This window comes from Ranitomeya imitator, chromosome 4 (assembly GCF_032444005.1).
Source record: "Ranitomeya imitator isolate aRanImi1 chromosome 4, aRanImi1.pri, whole genome shotgun sequence".
In the NCBI taxonomy this organism is placed as follows: domain Eukaryota; kingdom Metazoa; phylum Chordata; class Amphibia; order Anura; family Dendrobatidae; genus Ranitomeya; species Ranitomeya imitator.
This window is the reverse complement of record NC_091285.1, coordinates 716,411,617-716,436,320: the sequence shown is the minus strand read 5'-3', so window position 1 is coordinate 716,436,320 and position 24,704 is coordinate 716,411,617. Positions and strand designations below refer to the sequence as shown.

General features: G+C 52.3%; 1 protein-coding gene across 1 annotated transcript in view; it reads left to right on the top strand.

Annotated features, from left to right (window-relative positions):
• The window catches only part of PCOLCE (procollagen C-endopeptidase enhancer), a 66,254-nt gene extending 53,432 nt beyond the window's left edge, over positions 1 to 12,822 (top strand). Inside the window, exons 2-9 of the mRNA XM_069767521.1 lie at positions 3,147 to 3,255; positions 5,488 to 5,746; positions 6,255 to 6,379; positions 8,526 to 8,662; positions 8,835 to 9,250; positions 9,327 to 9,401; positions 11,176 to 11,349; positions 12,550 to 12,822. Of these exons, the coding sequence (XP_069623622.1) occupies positions 3,147 to 3,255; positions 5,488 to 5,746; positions 6,255 to 6,379; positions 8,526 to 8,662; positions 8,835 to 9,250; positions 9,327 to 9,401; positions 11,176 to 11,349; positions 12,550 to 12,680 (1,426 nt within the window). The 3' untranslated portion in view covers positions 12,681 to 12,822. The remainder of the gene's footprint in view (positions 1 to 3,146; positions 3,256 to 5,487; positions 5,747 to 6,254; positions 6,380 to 8,525; positions 8,663 to 8,834; positions 9,251 to 9,326; positions 9,402 to 11,175; positions 11,350 to 12,549) is intronic.
• The last annotated feature ends 11,882 nt before the right edge of the window (positions 12,823 to 24,704 follow it).

Sequence of the window (24,704 nt, the reverse complement as noted above, 5' to 3'; positions counted from 1 at the left end):
CTACTCCAGTGTAGTGGTATATTTGGACGACAGTCTTGTGTTTTCTTCGGATCTAGCTTCCCACAGAAGACACGTCTGCCAAGTTCTGTCTCGACTAAGAGAAAACCATCTTTACGCCAAACTCGAAAAGTGCGTTTTTGAACAAACTTCGCTACCATTTCTTGGCTATGTCATTTCTGATTCTGGTTTGCGGATGGACCCTGATAAAGTGTCTGCTGTGCTTAACTGGCCGCGTCCGCAGGGACTAAAGGCAATTCAACGCTTTCTCGGATTCGAAAATTATTATCGGCAGTTTATCCCACATTTTTCCTCTCCGGTCGCCTCAATTTCAGCTTTGACTCATAAAGGATCTAACCCTCACGTTTGGTCTTCGGAGGCTGAAGATGCTTTTCGCTCTCTAAAACATGCCTCTGCCATCAGCGCCAGCGCAGTACTTTCCTAGATGGAGGTTAAAAAGGGACTCGGTGGTAGAGGCCAAACGACCTGGTTCATCAAATACCTTGCGAAAAGTATCAAGAAAGTTGAGAAACGAGAGAATGATCCCGCTCCCAGAGAGGATTAACCCATGCCAAAGCCTCACCCTCCAGGTGTGAAATTACAAAGGCTACCTTAGCACGGTCAGTGGGATACTACAAGGGAAGTAACTCAAAGTGGAGCTGGCATTGGTTTAGAAACCTCTACACAATTTGGGATCCCAACTATAGCGAGGAGGTTTAGCCAGACGAGGAGGTGGGTGAGGGACTGAGGCTGGAGGGGAAACGGGAGCAGAAGCTTGAAGAGCACGAAAGCGATCATCCACTGAAGCCATAAAATTAAGTATATGGGGTTGAGTATCTCGCTGTTGAGCTAACTCCAGTTGGAGAGCAGCCAGCTGCGAAGCACTACCGGGATCAGCAGCCTGTAGCACGGAGAGACTCCATGGAGTTCAAAAAGGACATAATCCTGGACTAGTTCTCCCATAGGAACAATAACTCCTTCTGAGTTGGAGTCGAGGTCCCAGCGGGGTCCATGGCCTGTCTGTACTGTGAGAATCAGATTGCACTCAGATGTCATCTGAGTGCAGTCCTATTGGAATACCTGGGGTGGACCTACAGATCCACAACAACGAACCTCCCAAGGGTGAGCTGACCAGGTAGACCACCCCCTATACAGGGAGCGTTAGGGGCAGACCCAAGGGAGACTATTGCCGCAGAAGCTGGAACCCAGAGACAGGTAGTAGGAAGTACAAAATAGAGAAGCTAGGCGTAGGACGGACAGAGCGGGGTAAGATGAAGTACAGTTAGGTAAGAGCTGGGTACCGGCAAGACCAAAGGAGCTCTGCGAAGGGGAAGACACAAAGGAAGCAGGACAGAACAGAGACACCAGACTAACAGAGTATAGAGAGGACACTGGGAGGACCGGACTGGACGAGGAAACAAGGAAGCCTGGGAGAGACAGAGAAGCTGAACTGGCTGGACAGAGTGGAGACTCAAAACAGGTAGTGCAAAGACAAAGGTGGACCTGAGTCACAGAAGCACAAATGACAGACAGGCAAGGAGCAGAGGAAGGAATCGTTTTATATACATGGACTGCTGAAGGACTTCCGGGTCACGGTCCTCCAGGATCACAGAGAGGAGATACAGAGCGCCTGTAAATCAGAAAAAGGAAGTGCTGAAGTGGGCGGTGTGCATGCGCACCCGCCGAGAGCCAGGGAGCGGAGAAGAATGAAGGAGAGAGCGCGCGCCTGCAGGAGGAGCGCGCCACAGCGGGTAAGAATGAGCGGAAGGAGTGGCCGTGACACTTCATTGGACTGTCTAACATCTGGTCCTGGCAACCTAGCGTCATTGGCCTGCATGGGCATAGTGTCCTCACAGCACAAGTCCACACACCCAGAGAAGACCTCCACCATCATGTAAAGTGCCCAGGCCATTTATTACAACTTTGAGTACGACACTGAACCAGTTATGAATCCAACTAACCATAGCCTTGTCATTTTTCAATAAGGATAGTATGAGTTACTTTATCAAATGCTTTGCTGAAGTCAATATATACAATATCTACTGCATTTTCCTGATCCGCCCAGTCAGTGATTCCATCATGGAAAGAAATTAAGATTAATCTGGCATGACTTTTTTGGTACAAGCCCATGCTGGCTCCGGTTAATTAATGTATTCTTAACTAAGTACTTACATGCTGTGTAATCATTTGTTCACAGGTCTTTCCTGGTATAGAAGTTAGAGTAATTTCATGACTCCATCTTCTTCTTTCCTTTTTTTGAAATTAGGTGCAACATTTGCCCTTCTCCAATCTTCTGGGACTTCTCCTGATTCTGGCTAGTGGTTCTGCAATTTTCTCTGCTAACTCTTTCAGTACCCTAGGATGTAATTCCTCTGGACTAGGAGATATAAATTCATGTAAATTAGCTGTGTTCCCTACCACCTCTCTGTTTATGGATAGTGTGGATTTTTTTATTCCTGTTTATGGATAGTGTGGATTTTTTTATTCCTGTTTATGGATAGTGTGGATTCTTTTATTCCTGGCACCCTGAAGATCAATTGATGTTACAATTGCTTTCTTAGGAAACACAGATGCAAAATTGGATGCACCTGTGTAGTGGATGAGACGCACCTATGTGCTGGATGAGATGCACCTGTGTGGTGGATGAGACGCACGTGTGTGCTGGATGAGACGCACCTGTAGGGTGGATGAGACGCACCTGTGTGAGGGATGAGACGCGCCTGTGCGCTGGACGAGACGCGCCTGTGCGCTGGATGAGACGCGCCTGTGCGCTGGATGAGACGCGCCTGTGTGCTGAATGAGACGCGCCTGTGCGCTGGATGAGACGCACTTGTGTGGAGGGGTGTGACAGACGTTCAATATCCGGAGGGGGTGCACTTACTTTTGGCACATAGTACCCAATTCATCATTTGTGATTTATTAAAGTCACTTTTTTTTGCTTCGTGATAATCGCCAATGTTTTGCACCAAACTTAGGGAGACGCATAAAAAAATACCATATTTGGTAAAAGTCGCATCTCTGTCTAAAATATCTGGAAAAGCAAAATGGTCACAAAAGTGTAGAGAAAAAGACTCACAGTGATGACCGGCACCACATGTGCTGCATACACGATCCAGGTCACTGTTCACACTCCGCTCTTCCATCCTCAGGCCCGAGTTTCTGTGCGGAGGAGACCTCAGCGGGGAATCCGGATACATCGCCAGCGAGGGGTTTCCAAGCTATTACCCCCATAACAAGAAATGTGTGTGGAAGATTACGGTAAGAGAGTGCAAGAGATGTGTGCAATGGAGGAGACTGCGGGTGAGAAAGAGACTGCGGGTGAGAGGAGGAGACTGCAGGTGAGAGGAAGAGACTGCAGGAGAGAGGAGGAGACTGCAGGTGAGAGGAAGAGACTGCGAGTGAGAGGAAGAGACTGCGAGTGAGAGGAAGAGACTGCGGGTGAGAAAGAGACTGCAGGTGAGAGGAGGAGACTGCGGGTGAGAGGAAGAGACTGCGAGTGAGAGGAAGAGACTGCAGGAGAGAGGAGGAGACTGCAGGTGAGAGGAGGAGACTGCAGGTGAGAGGAGGAGACTGCAGGTGAGAGGAGGAGACTGCAGGAGAGGAGGAGATTGCAGGTGAGAGGAGGAGACTGTGGGTGAGAGGAGACTGCGGGTGAGAGGAGGAGACTGCAGGCGAGAGGAGGAGACTGCGGGTGAGAGGAAGAGACTGCGAGTGAGAGGAAGAGACTGCAGGAGAGAGGAGGAGACTGTGGGTGAGAAAGAGACTGCAGGTGAGAGGAGGAGACTGCAGGTGAGAGGAGGAGACTGCAGGAGAGGAGGAGACTGTGGGTGAGAGGAGGAGACTGTGGGTGAGAGGAGGAGACTGCGGGTGAGAGGAGGAGACTGCGGGTGAGAGGAGGAGACTGCGGGTGAGAAAGAGACTGCAGGTGAGAGGAGGAGACTGCAGGAGAGGAGGAGATTGCAGGTGAGAGGAGGAGACTGGGTGAGAGGAGGAGACTGCGGGTGAGAGGAGGAGACTGCAGGCGAGAGGAGGAGACTGCGGGTGAGGAGGAGACTGCGGGTGAGGAAGGGACTGCAGGTGAGAGGAAGAGATTGCGGGTGAGAGGAGGAGACTGTGGGTGAGAGGAGGAGACTGCAGGTGAGAGGAGGAGACTGCGGGTGAGAGGAAGAGACTGCGGGTGAGAGGAGGAGACTGCGGGTGAGAGGAAGAGACTGCGGGTGAGGGGAAGAGACTGCGAGTGAGAGGAGGAGACTATGGGTTAGAGGAGGAGACTGGGTGAGAGGAAGAGACTGCAGGTGAGAGGAGGAGACTGCGGGTGAGAGGAGGAGACTGCGGGTGAGGAAGAGACTGCGGGTGAGAGGAGGAGACTGTGGGTGAGGGGGAGACTGTGGGTGAGAGGAGACTGCGGGTGAGAGGAAAAGACTGTGAGTGAGAGGAGGAGACTGCAGGTGAGAGAAGGAGATTGCAGGTGAGAGGATGAGACTGCAGGTGAGAAAGAGACAGCGGGTGAGATGAGGAGACTGGGGGTGAGAGGAGGAGACTGGGGGTGAGAGGAGGAGACTGCGGGAGAGAGGAGGAGACTGCGGGTGAGAGGAGGAGATTGCGGGTGAGAGGAGGAGACTGTGGGTGAGAGGAGGAGACTGCTGTGAGGAGAAGACTGCAGGTGAGAGGAGGAGACTGCAGGTGAGAGGAGGAGACTGCAGGTGAGAGGAGGAGACTGCAGGTGAGAGGTGGAGACTGCGGGTTAGAGGTGGAAACTGCTGGTGAGGAGGAGACTGCTGGTGAGGAAGAGACTGCAGGTGAGAGGAGGAGACTGGGTGAGAGGAGGAGACTGCGGGTGAGAGGAGGAGACTTCTCGTGAGAAAGAGACAGCGGGTGAGAGGAGGAGACTGGGGGTGAGAGGAGGAGACTGCTGGTAAGGAGGAGACTGCAGGTGAGGAGGAGACTGCTGGTGAGAGAAGGAGACTGCAGGTGAGAGGTGGAGACTGCGGGTGAGAGGTGGAGACTGCGGGTGAGAGGTGGAGACTGCGGGTGAGAGGAGGAGACTGCGGGTGAGAGGAGGAAACTGCAGGTGAGAGGAGGAGACTGGGGGTGAGAGGAGGAGACTGCGGGTGAGAGGAGGAGACTGCGGGTGAGAGGAGGAGACTGCGGGTGAGAGGAGGAGACTGCGGGTGAGAGGAGGAGACTGCTGGTGAGGAAGAGACTGCGGGTGAGAGGAGGAGACTGCGGGTGAGAGGAGGAGACTGCGGGTGAGAGGAGGAGACTGCTGGTGAGGAAGAGACTGCAAGTGAGAGGAGGAGACTGCGGGTGAGAGGAGGAGACTGTGGGTGAGAGGAGGAGACTGCGGGTGAGAGGAGGAGACTGCGGGTGAGAGGAGGAGACTGCGGGTGAGAGGAGGAGACTGCGGGTGAGAGGAGGAGACTGCTGGTGAGGAGGAGACTGCAGGTGAGAGGTCTGTGCCAGGCATGAGGTGACATATGTCTCTTGCAGGTCCCGGAGGGTCATGTGGTCATCCTGTCCTTCCGTGTCCTGGACATGGAGTCGGACCCCACATGTCGCTATGACTACCTCAATATCTACAATGGCCATGACACCGGCTCCCAGCGTCTGGCTCGGGTCTGTGGAACGTTCCGCCCCGGAGCTCTCATGTCAACCGGCTCCCAGATGATGCTGGAGATGGTGTCAGATGAAGGAACCGGAGGACGTGGGTTCCTGGTCTGGTACAGTGCTGGGGCCCCACAGCTGTCAGGTGAGAGTACGCCCCTGGACGGCAACCCCAGAAGCATCAGTGTACGAGACCCCGGGAGCACCCTTGTACACGGACCCCAGGAGCACCCCTGTACGAGACCCTGGGAGCACCCTTGTACAGGGACCCAGGGAGCGCCCCTGTACGAGACCCCGGGAGGGCCCCTGTACGAGACCCCGGGAGTGCCCCTGTACGAGACCCCGGGAGCGCCCCTGTACGAGACCCCGGGAGCGCCCCTGTACGAGACCTCGGGAGGGCCCCTGTACGAGACCCCAGGAGCACCCTTGTACGAGACCCCGGGAGCACCCCTATACAAGACCTCGGGAGGGCCCCTGTACGAGACCCCAGGAGCGCCCCTGTACAAGACCTCGGGAGGGCCCCTGTACGAGACCCCGGGAGCGCCCCTGTACGGGACCTCGGGAAGGCCCCTGTATGAGACCCCGGGAGCACCCCTGAACGGTGACATCGGGCACAGACTGAACATTTTGACTCCATTACTTCTGTATTACAGACAATCTCCTCTGTGGGGGGAAGTTTGAAAAACCCCAGGGAAGTATAACCAGCCCCAACTGGCCAGAAAATAATTACCCCAGTGGTGTAAGCTGCTCCTGGCATATCGTGGCCCCAAAAGACCAGGTGAGAAGGGCCCATTGGCCAAACTAATTGGTGGTAGATGGCAGGCATATTATGTACCCTGGGGGATGGTGGGGGTGTCCAGGGGGTCTGTGTGGAGGATTGTTGGGGTGGTTTAGGTCTGTGTGATATGCACTGACATTGGAGGATTGTTGGGGGCGGTCTGGGTGTCTGTGTGGAGGATTGTTGGAAGTGGTCTGGGGGTCTGTGTGATATGCACGGACACAGGAGGATTGTTGGTGGTCTGGGGGTCTGTGTGGAGGAATGTTGGGGGTGGTCTGGGGGTCTGTGTGGAGGATTGTTGGAAGTGGTCTGGGGGTCTGTGTGGAGGATTATTGGGAGTGGTCTGGGGGTCTGTGTGATATGCACTGACACAGGAGGATTGTTGGGGGTGGTCTGGGGGTCTGTGTGGAGGAATGTTGGGGGTGGTCTGGGGGTCTGTGTGGAGGATTGTTGGGGGTGGTCTGGGGGTCTGTGTGATATGCACTGACACAAGAGGATTGTTGGAGGGTGGTCTGGGGGTCGGCGTGGAGGATTGTTGGGGGTGGTCTGGGGGTCTGTGTTGAGGATTGTTGGTGGTGGCCTGGGGGTTTGTGTGATATGCACTGACACTGGAGGATTGTTGGGGGTGGTCTGGGGGGTCTGTGTGTATGACTGTTGGGGGTGGTCTGGGGGTCTGTGTAATATGCACTGACACATAGAGGATTGTTGGGGGTGGTTTGGGGGTCTGTGTGTATGATTGTTGGGGGTAGTCTGGGGGTCTGTGTAATATGCACTGACACTGGAGGATTGTTGGGAATGGTCTGGGGATCTTTGTGTATGATTGTTGGGGGTGGTCTGGGGGTATGTGTGTATGATTGTTGGGGGTGGTCTGGGGGTCTTCATGATATGCACTGACACCGGAAGATTGTTGGGGGTGGTCTTGAGGTCTGTGTGGAGGATTGATGGGGGTGGTCTGGGGGTCTGTGTGATTTGCACTGACACCAGAGGATTGTTGGGAGTGGTCTGGGGGTCTGTGTGGAGGATTGTTGGGGGTGGTCTAGGGGTCTGTGTGATATGCACTGACGCCGGAGGATTGTTGGGGGTGGTCTGGGGGGCTGTGTGTATGATTGTTGGGGGTGGTCTGGGGGTCTGTGTGATATGCACTCATGCCAGAGGATTGTTGGAGTTAGTCTGGGGGTCTGTGTGTATGATTGTTGGGGGTGGTTTGGGGGTGTGTATGATTGTTGGGGGTGGTTTGGGGGTCTGTGTATGATGGGGGTGGTCTGGGGGTCTGTGTGATATGCACTGACACCAGTGGACTCTTGGGAGTGGTCAGGGGGTCTGTGTGTATGATTGTTGGGAGTGGTCTGGGGGTCTGTGTGATATGCACTGACACCATAGGATTGTTGGTGGTGTTCTAGGGGGCTGTGTGTATGATTGTTGGTGGTGGTCTGGGGATCTGTGTGATGTGCACTGACACCGGAGGATTGTTGGTAGTGGTCTGGGGGTCTGTGTGGAGGATTATTGGGGGGTGGTCTGGGGGTCTGTGTGGAGGATTGTTGGGAGTGGTCTGGGGGTCTCTGGAGTATTGTTGGGGGTGGTCTGGGGGGCTGTGTGTATGATTGTTGGTTGTTGTCTGGGGATCTGTGTGATGTGCACTGACACCGGAGGATTGTTGGTAGTGGTCTGGGGGTCTGTGTGGAGGATTGTTGGGGGGTGGTCTGGGGGTCTGTGTGGAGGATTGTTGGGAGTGGTCTGGGGGTCTCTGGAGTATTGTTGGGGGTGGTCTGGGGGGCTGTGTGTATGATTGTTGGTTGTTGTCTGGGGATCTGTGTGATGTGCACTGACACCGGAGGATTGTTGGTAGTGGTCTGGGGGTCTGTGTGGAGGATTGTTGGGGGTGGTCTGGGGGTCTCTGTGGAGTATTGTTGGGGGTGGTCTGGGGGTATGTGTGATATGCACTGACAGCAGAGGATTGTTGGTGGTGGTCTGGGGGTCTGTGTGTGATTGTTGCTGGTGGTCTGGGGGTCTGTGTGACATGCACTTACACCGGAGGATTGATGGGGGTGGTTTGGGGGTCTGTGTGATGTGCACTGACACTGAAGAATTGTTTGGGGTGGTCTGGGGGTTTGTATGACGTACAATGACCCCCCACTCCGTCTCTCAGGTAGTCGAGCTGTCCTTTGGGAAATTCGACATAGAGGAGGACAGTTACTGCCGATACGATTACTTGGCCATATTCAATGGCGGAGCGACAGATAACAACCTGCAGATTGGGAAATTCTGCGGAGACGTCCCCCCCGCGTGAGTATTCAGCAGTGTGTACACGCCACGGTTATGTCAGCTCACACAGCAGAACCGCAGGTCGGGAGGGTTCGATGTGGTGGTCTCAGGGGGTGGGCAAGCAGACATTAGCGGAGATATTTTGGCCATGCTCGGACCCCCATGATGCCCCGTCACTGTTTATTTCCTCTAGGACAATCTACTCTGATGGGAACGAGATGCTGGTCCAGTTTGTTTCGGACCTCAGTGTCACGGCCGACGGGTTTGAGGCCGTCTACAGGATGAAGGACGTTTCTGAAGTGCAGAAGAAAACCACCGAATCCAAGCCCACCACCAAGAGTGTCATCCACCCGTCCGGGACAAAGGCACCCCCAAAACCTAAGCCCACCCCAAAACCCACAGCTAAACCCACCCAGAAACCTACACAAAAACCCAGCAAGAAAACTATAGCTGAGGCCACCCCAAAACCCACAGCTAAGTCCAGCCAAAAACCCACCGCTAAGCCTATAGAGAAAGCAACGCCAAAGCCCAACGCAAAGCCTAAACCAACCAAACCTGCCAGTACCGCTAAGCCAAAAGTCAGAGGATCGGCAGCACCCGCAGCTGCAGGTGAAGAGGAGCCCAGGTATTGGGGGGATCTACTGATCTTCTAGGGGCTCATCTGTCTTTTTTCTGCTTGTTTTAGGTTCAGCTGCCAAGTGCCCTGAGAAGTGTCGCAAGACTGGAACCCTAGGAAGCCATTTCTGTGCCAGCCAGTTTGGTAACAGCCATGTCAGAATCATGGGCCTGGGGGGCATTATTGGGGCAGTGGGTGTCAGATCCGGACCGCTGGGGCATTATTGGTGCAACCGGTGTCAGGTCCAGCCTGCCAGGGGCATTATTGATGTTGTCGGTGTCAGGTCCGGCCCACCAGGGGCATTATTGGTGCAATTAGTGTCAGGTCCGGTGCATGGGGGGCATTATTGGTGCAGTCAGTGTCAGGTGCGGCCCACCAGGGGCATTATTGGTGCAGTCTACATCAGGTCCGGCCCTTCGGGGGCATTATTGGTGCAGTCTATATCAGGTCTGGCCCACCGGGGGCATTATTGGTGCAATCGGTATCAGGTCCAGACCGCCGGGGGCATTATTGATGCAGTCAGTGTCACGTGCGGCCCACCGGGGGCATTATTGGTGCAGTCGGTGTCAGGTCCGGCCCGCTGGGGGTATTATTGGTGCAGTCTGTGTCAGGTCCGGCCTGCCCAGGGCATTATTGGTGCAGTCGGTGTCAGGTCCGGCCCGCTGGGGGCATTATTGGTGCAGTCTGTGTCAGGTCCGGCCTGCCCAGGGCATTATTGGTGCAGTCGGTGTCAGGTCCGGCCCGCTGGGGGCATTATTGGTGCAGTCGGTGTCAGGTCCAGCCTGCCGGGGGCATTATTAGTGCAATAGGTGTCAGGTGCAGACTGCTGGGGGCATTATTGGTGCAGTCGGTGTCAGGTCCGGCCTGCTTAGGGCATTATTGGTGCAGTCGGTGTCAGGTCCGGCCTGCTTAGGGCATTATTGGTGCAGTCGGTGTCAGGTGCGGCCCGCTGGGGGCATTATTGATGCAGTCGGTTTCAGGTCCGGCCTGCTGGGGGCATTATTGGTGCATTCGGTGTCAGGTCCGGCCTGCCGGGGGCATTATTGATGCAGTTGGTGCCAGGTGCGGCCCGCTGGGGGCATTATTGGTGCATTCGGTGTCAGGTCCGGCCTGCTTAGGGCATTATTGATGCAGTTGGTGCCAGGTGCGGCCCGCTGGGGGCATTATTGGTGCAGTCGGTGTCAGGTCCGGCCCGCTGGGGGCATTATTGGTGCAGTCGGTGTCAGGTCCGGCCTGCCCAGGGCATTATTGGTGCAGTCAGTGTCAGGTCCGGCCTGCTGGGGGCATTATTGGTACAGTCGGTGTCAGGTGCGGCCCGCTGGGGGTATTATTGGTGCAGTTGGTGTCAGGTGCGGCCCAATGGGGGCATTATTGATGCAGTCGGTGTCAGGTCCGGCCTGCTGGGGGCATTATTGGTGCAGTCGGTGTCAGGTCCGGCCTGCTGGTAGCATTATTGGTGCAGTCGGTGTCAGGTCCGGCCCGCCGGGGGCATTATTGTTGCAGTCGGTGTCAGGTCCGGCCCGCCGGGGGCATTATTGGTGCAGTCGGTGTCAGGTCCGGCCCGCCGGGGGCATTATTGGTGCAGTCCGTGTCAGGTGCGGCCCGCTGGGGGCATTATTGGTGCAGTCTGTATCAGGTCCAGCCGCCGGGGGCATTATTGGTGCAGTCTGTATCAGGTCCAGCCGCCGGGGGCATTATTGGTGCAGTCTGTGTCAGGTGCGGCCCGCTGGGGGCATTATTGGTGCAGTCGGTGTCAGGTCCGGCCCGCCGGGGGCATTATTGGTGCAGTCGGTGTCAGGTGCGGCCCGCTGGGGGCATTATTGGTGCAGTCGGTGTCACGTCCAGGGTCCGGGTGCATTATTATCTGTTACATACAGTTGAGGAGACCCTCACTGACCTCTACCTCGTTTACCCGCAGTGCTGACTGGCAGCGTGAAGACCCTCGTTAAGGGCGAGGAGGAGGGCACTCTGCTCGCCAGCATCAACATCATCCAGACCTACAAGGAGGGAGATCTGAACATCCAGAAGGCTGGGAAGATAATGAGCGTCCAAATCATGAACGAGTGCCCCAAGTGCCCCATCCTGAAGAAAGGTGTGTACCGAGCGGTGCGATGTGCTGCAGACATGTACAAGGGTCAGGGGTGGAATACTCTGCAGAGTTGCTGTGTATCAGGAGGTGGAGGGTGCAATGTGCTGCAGACATGTACAGGGGTCAGGGGTGGAATACTCTGCAGAGTTGCTGTGTATCAGGAGGTGGAGGGTGCAATGTGTTGCAGACATGTACAGGGGTCAGGGGTGGAATACTCTGCAGAGTTGCTGTGTATCAGGAGGTGGAGGGTGCAATGTGCTGCAGACATGTACAGGGGTCAGGGGTGGAATACTCTGCAGAGTTGCTGTGTATCATGAGGTGGATGGTGCGATGTGCTGCAGACACGTACAGGGGTCAGGGGTGGAATACTCTGCAGAGTTGCTGTGTATCAGGAGGTGGAGGGTGCAATGTTCTGCAGACATGTACAGGGGTCAGGAGTGGAATACTCTGCAGAGTTGCTGTGTATCAGGAGGTGCAGGGTGCGATGTGCTGCAGACATGTACAGGGGTCAGGTGTGGAATACTCTGCAGAGTTGCTGTGTATCAGGAGGTGCAGGGTGCGATGTGCTGCAGACATGTACAGGAGTCAGGGGTGGAACACTCTGCAGAGTTGCTGTGTATCAGGAGGTGCAGGGTGCGATGTGCTGCAGACATGTACAGGAGTCAGGGGTGGAATACTCTGCAGAGTTGCTGTGTATCAGAAGGTGGAGGATGCGATGTGCTGCAGACATGTACAGGGGTCAGGGGTGGAATACTCTGCAGAGTTGCTGTGTATCAGGAGGTGCAGGGTGTGATGTGCTGCAGACATGTACAGGGGTCAGGGGTGGAATACTCTGCAGAGTTGCTGTGTATCAGGAGGTGCAGAGTGCGATGTGCTGCAGACATGTACAGGGGTCAGGGGTGGAATACTCTGCAGAGTTGCTGTATAACAGGAGGTGGAGGATGCGATGTGCTGCAGACATGTACAGGGGTCAGGTGTGGAATACTCTGCAGGGTTGCTGTGTATCAGGAGGTGGAGGGTGCGATGTGCTGCAGACATGTACAGACTGCAGAGTTGCTGTGTATCAGGCGGTGGAGGGTGCGATGTGCTGCAGACATGTACAGCGGTCAGAGGTGGAATACTCTGCAGACCCCTGTGTCAGTCGGTAGAGATGCTCTGCAGGAATGCCCGGTGTGTGGCGCTGAGCCGTCTCTGTATCCGCAGGCGCCAGTTATCTCTTCATGGGGAAGGTGGACGACTTTGGCCGCGGTCGGATCGTCGGTGACAGTTTTGTCATCACTTACCGCGCTCAGCAGCATCAGATCCTCACCAGCATCGCCAAGAAGCCCTGCTAGAGGCCGCCGTGACGTCAGTGCCGGCGCCAGGATCCCGCTGCCATGTTGCTATGGCGACAGCCTGCTTCCGCCTTGCCCTCCATATTGCATCTGATGTCTTTTCTGTACTCATCCTCAACTGAAATAAACGGACCACAAACCATTCTGCTCCAATGTGTCTGCGCGTCACCGCCATATGTATGTCCCCTGCAGGCAGCGAGCCATCAGAGACTGATAACAGAGGACAATAGGGAGCAATGGTATCACCAGTCACTATGTCCACGCGTCACCGCCGTATGTGCGCCCCCTGCAGGCATCGAGCCATCAGACAGAGACTGAAATAAACGGACCACAAACCATTCTGCTCCAATGTGTCTGCGCGTCACCGCCGTATGTACGTCCCCTGCAGGCATCGAGCCATCAGACAGAGACTGATAACGGAGGACCATAGGGAGCAATGGTATCACCAAAGTCACTATGCCCACGCGTCACCGCCGTATGTACGTCCCCTGCAGGCATCGAGCCATCAGACAGAGACTGATAACAGAAGACAATAGGGAGCAATGGTATCACCAAAGTCACTATGTCCACGCGTCACCGCCGTATGTGCGCACCCTGCAGGCATCGATCCATCAGACAGAGACTGATAACAGAAGACAATAGGGAGCAATGGTATCACCAAAGTCACTATGCCCACGCGTCACCGCCGTATGTACGTCCCCTGCAGGCATCGAGCCATCAGAGACTGATAACAGAGGACAATAGGGAGCAATGGTATCACCAAAGTCACTATGCCCACGCGTCACCGCCGTATGTGCGCACCCTGCAGGCATCGATCCATCAGACAGAGACTGATAACAGAAGACAATAGGGAGCAATGGTATCACCAAAGTCACTATGCCCACGCGTCACCGCCGTATGTACGTCCCCTGCAGGCATCGAGCCATCAGACAGAGACTGATAACAGAGGACAATAGGGAGCAATGGTATCACCAAAGTCACTATGCCCACGCCTCACCGCCGTATGTGCGCCCCCTGCAGGCATCGAGCCATCAGACAGAGACTGATAACAGAGGACAATAGGGAGCAATGTGTTGTGAATTCTGTGGTCAAGCTCCCTCCTGTGATCATGAGTAGTACTGCGGCTGGTTCTGTCCATGAGCTTCCTTTGGTGGATGTGAGTGGGGCTGCGGCTTCTGAGTTTCCTTCCTCAGGTGACGAGGTTAAGTCGTTAGGTGCTGCTCTATTTAACTCCACCTAGTTCTTTGTTCCTGGCCTCCAGTCAATGTTCCAGTATTGGTCTTGCTCTCTCCTGGATCGTTATTGTGGCCTGTCTGCCCTGCATAAGCTAAGTTCTGCTTGTGTTACTTTTGTTTGCTATTTTTTCTGTCCAGCTTGCTATATTGGTTTTTCTTGCTTGCTGGAAGCTCTGAGATGCAGAGGAAGCACCTCCGTACCGTTAGTCGGTGCGGAGGGTCTTTTTGCGCCCTCTGCGTGGTTGTTTGTAGGTTTTTGTGCTGACCGCAAAGCTATCTTTCCTATCCTCGGTCTATTCAGTAAGTCGGGCCTCACTTTGCTAAAATCTATTTCATCTCTGTGTTTGTATTTTCATCTTAACTCAGTCATTATATGTGGGGGGCTGCCTTTTCCTTTGGGGAATTTCTCTGAGGCAAGGTAGGCTTATTATTCTATCTTCAGGGCTAGCTAGTTTCTCAGGCTGTGCCCGAGGCGCCTAGGTCTGGTCAGGAGCGCTCCACGGCTACCTTTAGTGTGGTTTGATAGGATTAGGGATTGCGGTCAGCAGAGTTCCCATGTCTCAGAGCTCGTCCTATGTGATTAGCAACTATCAGGTCATTTTCTGTGCTCGTATTCACCAGGTCCATTGTGGTTCTGAATCACCAGTTCATAACAGCAATGGTATCACCAAAGTCACTATGTCCACGCGTCACCGCCGTATGTACGTCCCCTGCAGGCATCGAGCCATCAGAGACTGATAACAGTGGACAATAGGGAGCAATGGTATCATCAAAGTCAGTATGTCCACGCGTCACCGCCGTATGTACCTCCCCTGCAGGCATCGAGCCATCAGACAGAGACTGATAACAGAAGACAATAGGGAGCAATGGTATCACCAAAGTCACTATGTCCACGCGTCACCACCGTATGTGCGCCCCCTGCAGGCATCGAGCCATCAGACAGAGACTGATAACAGAGTACCATAGGGAGCAATGGTATCACCATAGCCAATGTGGGAAAATATCGGAGACAGTGGAGTTCTACGGCTCCAGGGCTGAAGGGCAAAATAATGCCGCCAAACCAATAGGACCACCGCAGAGAGCCAGAATATAACCACCATCCGGTGACTAAATAAAACCCACCAACACCAATAATACCACATAAAATAATGCCACATACCGTAATAACATATACTACGCTGACCTAATACCGCCATACTGAAAATTAATTTTACAGTCTGGTATCTGGCAGATGACACTGCAGAGACTCTGTGTCTGCCGACTTTTAAATCCTGATACCTTGCAGTGCACACGCTGTCAGCATTCATTGATACCGCTGGTGAGAGCCGACAATTTGCACGCTTGCATTCATGTGCCGATTAGATGTGCTCAGCTTCGCTAAATTCACTTATAGAGAGGTAAATCGGGCAAATGAGCGAATCCCCGGCACAGACCGGCAACAGTGGTGATTACTTAAAGTGTGCACAGTCACAGTGTCTCTGCAGAATTTTTCAAGAAGAAATGACTACCATTTTAATAAAAAACACACTACTAATACTAAATTTATCACCAGTGACATTACATAGTAACATAGTAACATAGTAAGGCCGAAAAAAGACATTTGTCCATCCAGTTCAGCCTATATTCCATCATAATAAATCCCCAGATCTACGTCCTTCTACAGAACCTAATAATTGTATGATACAATATTGTTCTGCTCCAGGAAGACATCCAGGCCTCTCTTGAACCCCTCGACTGAGTTCGCCATCACCACCTCCTCAGGCAAGCAATTCCAGATTCTCACTGCCCTAACAGTAAAGAATCCTCTTCTATGTTGGTGGAAAAACCTTCTCTCCTCCAGACGCAAAGAATGCCCCCTTGTGCCCGTCACCTTCCTTGGTATAAACAGATCCTCAGCGAGATATTTGTATTGAACCCTTATATACTTATACATGGTTATTAGATCGCCCCTCAGTCGTCTTTTTTCTAGACTAAATAATCCTAATTTCGCTAATCTATCTGGGTATTGTAGTTCTCCCATCCCCTTTATTAATTTTGTTGCCCTCCTTTGTACTCTCTCTAGTTCCATTATATCCTTCCTGAGCACCGGTGCCCAAAACTGGACACAGTACTCCATGTGCGGTCTAACTAGGGATTTGTACAGAGGCAGTATAATGCTCTCATCATGTGTATCCAGACCTCTTTTAATGCACCCCATGATCCTGTTTGCCTTGGCAGCTGCTGCCTGGCACTGGCTGCTCCAGGTAAGTTTATCATTAACTAGGATCCCCAAGTCCTTCTCCCTGTCAGATTTACCCAGTGGTTTCCCGTTCAGTGTGTAATGGTGATATTGATTCCCTCTTCCCATGTGTATAACCTTACATTTATCATTGTTAAACCTCATCTGCCACCTTTCAGCCCAAGTTTCCAACTTATCCAGATCCATCTGTAGCAGAATACTATCTTCTCTTGTATTAACTGCTTTACATAGTTTTGTATCATCTGCAAATATCGATATTTTACTGTGTAAACCTTCTACCAGATCATTAATGAATATGTTGAAGAGAACAGGTCCCAATACTGACCCCTGCGGTACCCCACTGGTCACAGCGACCCAGTTAGAGACTATACCATTTATAACCACCCTCTGCTTTCTATCACTAAGCCAGTTACTAACCCATTTACACACATTTTCCCCCAGACCAAGCATTCTCATTTTGTGTACCAACCTCTTGTGCGGCACGGTGTCAAACGCTTTGGAAAAATCGAGATATACCACGTCCAATGACTCACCGTGGTCCAGTCTATAGCTTACCTCTTCATAAAAACTGATTAGATTGGTTTGACAGGAGCGATTTCTCATAAACCCATGCTGATATGGAGTTAAACAGTTATTCTCATTGAGATAATCCAGAATAACATCCCTCAGAAACCCTTCAAATATTTTACCAACAATAGAGGTTAGACTTACTGGCCTATAATTTCCAGGTTCACTTTTAGAGCCCTTTTTGAATATTGGCACCACATTTGCTATGCGCCAGTCTTGCGGAACAGACCCTGTCGCTATAGAGTCACTAAAAATAAGAAATAATGGTTTATCTATTACATTACTTAGTTCTCTTAGTACTCGTGGGTGTATGCCATCCGGACACAGGAGCTCTGTATATAGTTGTCACGCACGCGCCCAGACTGGATGGCGCGGGCGTGTGGCCCTACTGGACCACAGACCAAACTTCTCTGGAAGGGGCGTAACTAAGTAGCTTCCTAGGTGTTCGCTGGAGCCTCTGATGGTGAGGTCAGACTTGTGCAATAGGAAGCTACCAGGTTCCACTCCAGGGTGGCGTCTGGCTGTGGATGCTGATCTCACCGGGGAACAGAACATAGACAGGCAAGCGGGCACGGCTGGCACTCTGGCAGGCAGGCGGGCACGGCTAGGACACAGGCAGGCAGAGGATACAGCAGAGACACTGGCAGGCAGGCGGGCACGGCTGGCTCTCTGGTAGGACAGGCGGACAAGACTGGTACACTGGAAGAACCGGTAGGGACCAGTCTGCCGGCAGGTATGTAAAAACAGGTAAGAACCTGTTCAGACAGGAGGACTTAAGAATAGGTAGAGAAAGAATGCAAGAGAGGATGTAGAGTGAAAGCACAGGAGCTAGAGCTAGGAACAGAAACGCCGGAGGCAGAGCCAAGAGCAGGAGGCGGAGCCAAGAGCTGGAGGCGGAGCCAAGTGCAGAAATGAAGGAGGCGGAGCCAAGTGAGAAAACGCAGGAGGCGGAGCCAAGAACTGGAGGCGGAGCCAAGTGCAGAAACCCAGGAGGCGGAGCCAAGAGCGGGAGAAGTAGAACCGCAAGGAGCGGAGTCAGGTAGAACCGCAAGGAGCGGAGCAACAGAGCGAGAGCTGAGCGGAGCCACAGAGCAGGGCCACAGAGTGCAGAGCAAAGTCAGAGAACAGAGCAAAGTGCAGAGCAAAGCTACAGAGAGCAGAGCTGAGAGCAGAGTCAGAGTGCAGAGCAAGACACAGAGGGCAGAGCAGAGCAAAGCAAGACACAGAGTACGCACAGCAGAAAAGGCAAACCAAGACAGGGATATAAACGGACACCGGAATAGGACTAGACTAAGACAGAGTCAGGAACAAGACAAGACACAGAGACATGGACACAAGCCAGGGTACGATGCCCCGCTGGGTGGCTACACAAAAACATAGGCCAGGGTACTAAGCCCCGCTGGGCGGCTACACAGGACACAGACCAGGGTACAACACCCCCCTGGGTGGCAGACATGAGAGTAAACGAGACAGGGCCTGGCACCACAGCAGCAAAGAACTGCCTGAGGGAGTAAGTTGCACAGGCCCCCACCAATGGGTGGGGATGTCTTAAATACAGGAAGCCTCATGGCGATTGGCCAGGGACACCTTAGCAAGGTGCACACAGTGTCAATAAGACACAGGAGTTGCCAGCGCCGCCCCCTTATGCACACAGACAGAGCATGCACAGAGCAAACAGCAGACATGAGGCACACAGCATGGAGCTGGCAGCAGAGAGAAGTCACCACAAGGCCCAGAGAAGTAAGTGAGTGTGAGTGTAATGCAGGTGGGGGATGGGAGGCCATGCTGTGATGCCAGCAGAGTTGTTACAGTACCCCCCTTCCTTTACTGGCCCCTCTTCTTCAAGCTCGCCAGGATGATTTGCAGAAGAAGAATAGGTCCAGACACAGTCCAGGCCAACATGACATCTTCAGGGTAGAATAAGGCAGGAGGGTCACCAGGAATCTCCGAAAACAAAGTTTCTTGGTGCTCAACAGGGTTAGCTTCCACAATGAGCAGGACCACCTCCTCCAGATACATAGGTAACAGGGACTTGAATGCTGCTGTCTTAACATCTTCACCAGCCGGACACATGGAAACTGGAAGCCTTCTCATAGGATTCAACTTTTGCCCGACAGGTAGCAGAGATGTTCTTAAGTACGGAACACAAGAAAAATCATTAGAGATGATTGTGGAGAACAACAGCTCCACCGGATCAGAGAAAAATTGAGGTGAACAAACTTCTGTTTTGAAATCTTCACCAGCCGGCCACAAGGACGCTGAAGGTATCCACATAGGAACCATCTTCTGCCCGTTATCCAGAAGAAATTGTCCAAATGCCGGGGATGTTCCTAGGAACAGATTACAGGAATAGTCGTTGGAGATGTCTGGAGACATCGTCACCGCTTCCCCAACTTCAGTGACGTTAGCACACCTTGACTCGACGACTAACTGTTTACTGGTATAGTCATTGGAGATGTGTGGAGACATCGTCACCGTTTCCCCATCTTCGGTGACGTCAGCACACCTTGACTCGACGTCTAACTGTTTACTGGTATAGTCGCTGGAGATGTGTGGAGACATCGTCACCGCTTCCCCAACTTCGGTGACGTTAGCACACCTTGACTCGACGACTAACTGTTTACTGGTATAGTCGCTGGAGATGTGTGGAGACATCGTCACCGTTTCCCCATCTTCGGTGACGTCAGCACACCTTGACTCGACGACTATCTGTTTACTGGTATAGTCGCTGGAGATGTGTGGAGACATCGTCACCGCTTCCCCAACTTCGGTGACGTTAGCACACCTTGACTCGACGACTAACTGTTTACTGGTATAGTCACTGGAGATGTGTGGAGACATCGTCACCGTTTCCCCATCTTCGGTGACGTCAGCACACCTTGACTCGACGACTAACTGTTTACTGGTATAGTCGCTGGAGATGTGTGGAGACATCGTCACCGTTTCCCCATCTTCGGTGACGTCAGCACACCTTGACTCGACGACTAACTGTTTACTAGTATAGTCGCTGGAGATGTGTGGAGACATCGTCACCGTTTCCCCATCTTCGGTGACGTCAGCACACCTTGACTCGACGACTAACTGTTTACTGGTATAGTCGCTGGAGATGTGTGGAGACATCGTCACCGTCTCCCCATCTTCGGTGACGTCAGCACACCTTGACTCGACGACTAACTGCTTACTGGTATAGTTGCTGGAGATGTGTGGAGACATCGTCACCGTTTCCCCATCTTCAGTGACGTCAGCACACCTTGACTCGACGACTAGCAGACCAGCTGAAGAAGATGACACTGCTGAGTGTCTTTCACGCATTGGAACCAGACACTTCTCAAGACTGGGTAAGTTCAAACGAAGCACTTTACTGGAACTCTTGACCAGAGCGGGTGGTAGAGTCCTTGGCTCAGAATGACCCATGGGCATAACAGACAGCATACGGAAAACAAACTTCTTCGTGTATAAGGCTCCAACTTGGAGCTGTAGTTGTCCTTGCAGGACTAGACTGCTCTTTAGCAGGGCTCGGCCATTATCAGGCAACGCCCACACCGGGTTCTGTAGCTGTAGAACGGAGACCATACACCGACTCCGTATGACAGGCGGCTTAAACACACCAAAGCTCCCAGAAGGCAGAGAAACAGTCATTAACTTAGATGGAGAGGAAGTACTCTCGCCAGGGGCAGCCTCTCCTACTGGCCCAGGGTTTTGGAGTACAGGCTTCACAGGGCAAAGACCATCTGAATGTTCTTTACAACCACAGGGATACCGTATTTCAATCTCAGCACTAGATTCTGGCTGCAGTTTTGCCAGCCCTCTCTTATTAGACCTCTTGGATCTTGCTCGGGTGGCTGTTTTGGCAGGTTGTGGAACAGGTGTGTCTTGGACGGAAGTGACGGTTTACCTACAGGTTTCTTTCGTCTGGACCGTCTCTGTGAGCTTGAAGGGGAAGACTTTTCAGGAGATGCAGTACTTGGCTCATCGAAGGCTTTACAGAAGGCCGCCAGGAAGGCCGGCAGATTTGAGATGATGGGGTCCCCTGCTTCCCAAAGGGGGTCGCACCACATCAAAGCATTTCCTCTTATGTAGGCCATTAAGAAACCTACTTTCAACCAGTCAGTGGGGAATTGGGGAGCATGCCACTTGAAATAACGCAAGCACCGCTCCAGGAACACACGACATTGCTTTGGGTCCCCATAGTAGCATGGAGGATCTGCTGGCTTGGATTCGTCATTAGGAGCGCAGGCTTGAAGTCGATCAAACAGCTCATTAGAGATGACAATAGGGGATGGAGCAGTGAAGGACTGACTTTCAGACTGGGTAAACATTTTCCTCGGAGGCCAATACTGGCAAGAAGAGAGTTCATCTTGCTCCGAGAGCGAAGGCACATGGGACTCAGCGGGGACCATGGCCTGTGCAAACTGTCACGCAAGCGCCCAGACTGGTTGGCGCGGGCATACGGGGGTGTGGCCCCACTGGACCACAGACCAAACTTCCCTGGAAGGGGCGTAACTAAGTAGCTTCCTAGGTGTTCGCTGGAGCCTCTGATGGTGAGGTCAGACTTGTGCAATAGGAAGCTACCAGGTACCACTCCAGGGTGATGTCTGGCTGTGGCTGCTGATCCCACCGGGGAACGGAACATAGACAGGCAAGCGGGCACGGCTGACACTCTGACAGACAGGTGGGCATGGTTAGGACAAAGGCAGGCAGAGGATACAACAGAGACACTGGCAGGCAGCGGGCATGGCTAGCTCTCTGGTAGGCAGGCGGGTACGACTGGCTCTCTGGCAGGACAGGTGGACAAGACTGGTACACTGGAAGAACCGGTAGGGACCAGTCTGCAGGCAGGTATGTAAAAACAGGTAAGAACCTGTTCAGACAGGAGGACCTAAGAATAGGTAGAGAAACACTGCAAGAGAGGATGCAGAGCGAAAGCACAGGAGCTAGAGCTAGGAACAGAAACGCCGGAGGCGGAGCCAAGAGCAGGAGGTGGAGCCAAGAGCTGGAGGCGGAGCCAAGCACAGAAATGCAGGAGACAGAGCCAAGTGCAGAAATGCAGGAGGCGGAGCCAAGAGCTGGAGCCGGGTGCAGAAACGCAGGAGGCGGAGCCAAGAGCTGGAGCTGGGTGCAGAAACGCAGGAGGCGGAGCCAAGTACAGAAATGCAGGAGGTGGAGCCAAGAGCTGGAGGCAGAGCCAAGAGCGGGAGAAGTAGAACCGCAAGGAGCAGGGCAACAGAGCGAGAGCTGAGCGGAGCTGCAGAGCAAGGCCACAGAGTGCAGAGCAAAGTCAGAGAACAGAGCAAAGTGCAGAGCAAAGCTACAGAGAGCAGAGCTGAGAGCAAAGCCACAGAGTGCAGAGCTGAGAGCAGAGTCAGAGTGCAGAGCAAGGTCTAAGAATGCAGAGCAAGGAGCAAAGCAAGGTCGCAGAGAGCGGAGCCGAAAGCAGGGCAAAGCAAGACACAGAGGGCAGAGCAGAGCAAAGCTAGATACAGAGTACGCACAGCAGAAAAGGCAAACCAAGACAGGGATATAAACGGACACCGGAATAGGACTAGACTAAGACAGAGTCAGGAACGAGACAAGACACAGAGACATGGACACAAGCCAGGGTACGAAGCCCCGCTGGGTGGCTACACAAAAACATAGGCCAGGGTACTAAGCCCCACTGGGTGGCTACACAGGACACAGACCAGGGTACAACACCCCCCTGGGTGGCAGACATAAGAGTAAACCAGACAGGGCCTGGCACCACAGCAGCAAAGAACTGACTGAGGGAGTAAGTTGCACAGGCCCCCACCAATGGGTGGGGATGTCTTAAATACAGGAAGGCTCATGGCGATTGGCCAGGGACACCTTAGCAAGGTGCACACAGTCTCTATAAGAAACAGGAGTTGCCGCCCCCTTATGCACACATACAGAGCATGCACAGAGCAAACAGCAGACATGAGGCACACAGCATGGAGCTGGCAGCAGAGAGAAGTCACCACAAGGCCCAGAGAAATAAGTGAGTTTGAGTGTAATGCAGGTGGGGGATGGGAGGCCATGCAGTGATGCCAGCAGAGTTCTTACAATAGTGTACAGGTAATACAGTGATCACTGGTGACATTATACACAGCTCTGTATATAGTGTACAGTGTAGAGGTAATACAGGGACCATCAGTGACATTATACACAGGAGATCCATATATATAGTGTCAGTGTAGTTATCACTGGTAACATTATATACAGGAGCTCTGTAAATAGTGTAAATGTCCAGTAATACAGTGACGATCAGTGACATTATACACAAGAGCTCTCTATATAGTGTAACATAGTAAGGCCGAAAAAATACATTTGTCCATCCAGTTCAGCCTATATTCCATCATAATAAATCCCCAGATCTACGTCCTTCTACAGAACCTAATAATTGTATGATACAATATTGTTCTGCTCCAGGAAGACATCCAGGCCTCTCTTGAACCCCTCGACTGAGTTCGCCATCACCACCTCCTCAGGCAAGCAATTCCAGATTCTCACTGCCCTAACAGTAAAGAATCCTCTTCTATGTTGGTGGAAAAACCTTCTCTCCTCCAGACGCAAAGAATGCCCTCTTGTGCCCGTCACCTTCCTTGGTATAAACAGATCCTCAGCGAGATATTTGTATTGTCCCCTTATATACTTATACATGGTTATTAGATCGCCCCTCAGTCGTCTTTTTTCTAGACTAAATAATCCTAATTTCGCTAATCTATCTGGGTATTGTAGTTCTCCCATCCCCTTTATTAGTTTTGTTGCCCTCCTTTGTACTCTCTCTAGTTCCATTATATCCTTCCTGAGCACCGGTGCCCAAAACTGGACACAGTACTCCATTTGCGGTCTAACTAGGGATTTGTACAGAGGCAGTATAATGCTCTCATCATGTGTATCCAGACCTCTTTTAATGCACCCCATGATCCTGTTTGCCTTGGCAGCTGCTGCCTGGCACTGGCTGCTCCAGGTAAGTTTATCATTAACTAGGATCCCCAAGTCCTTCTCCCTGTCAGATTTACCCAGTGGTTTCCCGTTCAGTGTGTAATGGTGATATTGATTCCTTCTTCCCATGTGTATAACCTTACATTTATCATTGTTAAACCTCATCTGCCACCTTTCAGCCCAAGTTTCCAACTTATCCAGATCCATCTGTAGCAGAATACTATCTTCTCTTGTATTAACTGCTTTACATAGTTTTGTATCATCTGCAAATATCGATATTTTACTGTGTAAACCTTCTACCACATCATTAATGAATATGTTGAAGAGAACAGGTCCCAATACTGACCCCTGCGGTACCCCACTGGTCACAGCGACCCAGTTAGAGACTATACCATTTATAACCACCCTCTGCTTTCTATCACTAAGCCAGTTACTAACCCATGTACACACATTTTCCCCCAGACCAAGCATTCTCATTTTGTGTACCAACCTCTTGTGCGGCACGGTATCAAACGCTTTGGAAAAATCGAGATATACCACGTCCAATGACTCACCGTGGTCCAGTCTATAGCTTACCTCTTCATAAAAACTGATTAGATTGGTTTGACAGGAGCGATTTCTCATAAACCCATGCTGATATGGAGTTAAACAGTTATTCTCATTGAGATAATCCAGAATAACATCCCTCAGAAACCCTTCAAATATTTTACCAACAATAGAGGTTAGACTTACTGGCCTATAATTTCCAGGTTCACTTTTAGAGCCCTTTTTGAATATTGGCACCACATTTGCTATGCGCCAGTCCTGCGGAACAGACCCTGTCGCTATAGAGTCCCTAAAAATAAGAAATAATGGTTTATCTATTACATTACTTAGTTCTCTTAGTACTCGTGGGTGTATGCCATCCGGACCCGGAGATTTATCTATTTTAACCCCTTCATGACCCAGCCTATTTTGACCTTAAAGACCTTGCCGTTTTTTTCAATTCTGACCAGTGTCCCTTTATGAGGTAATAACTCAGGAACGCTTCAACGGATCCTA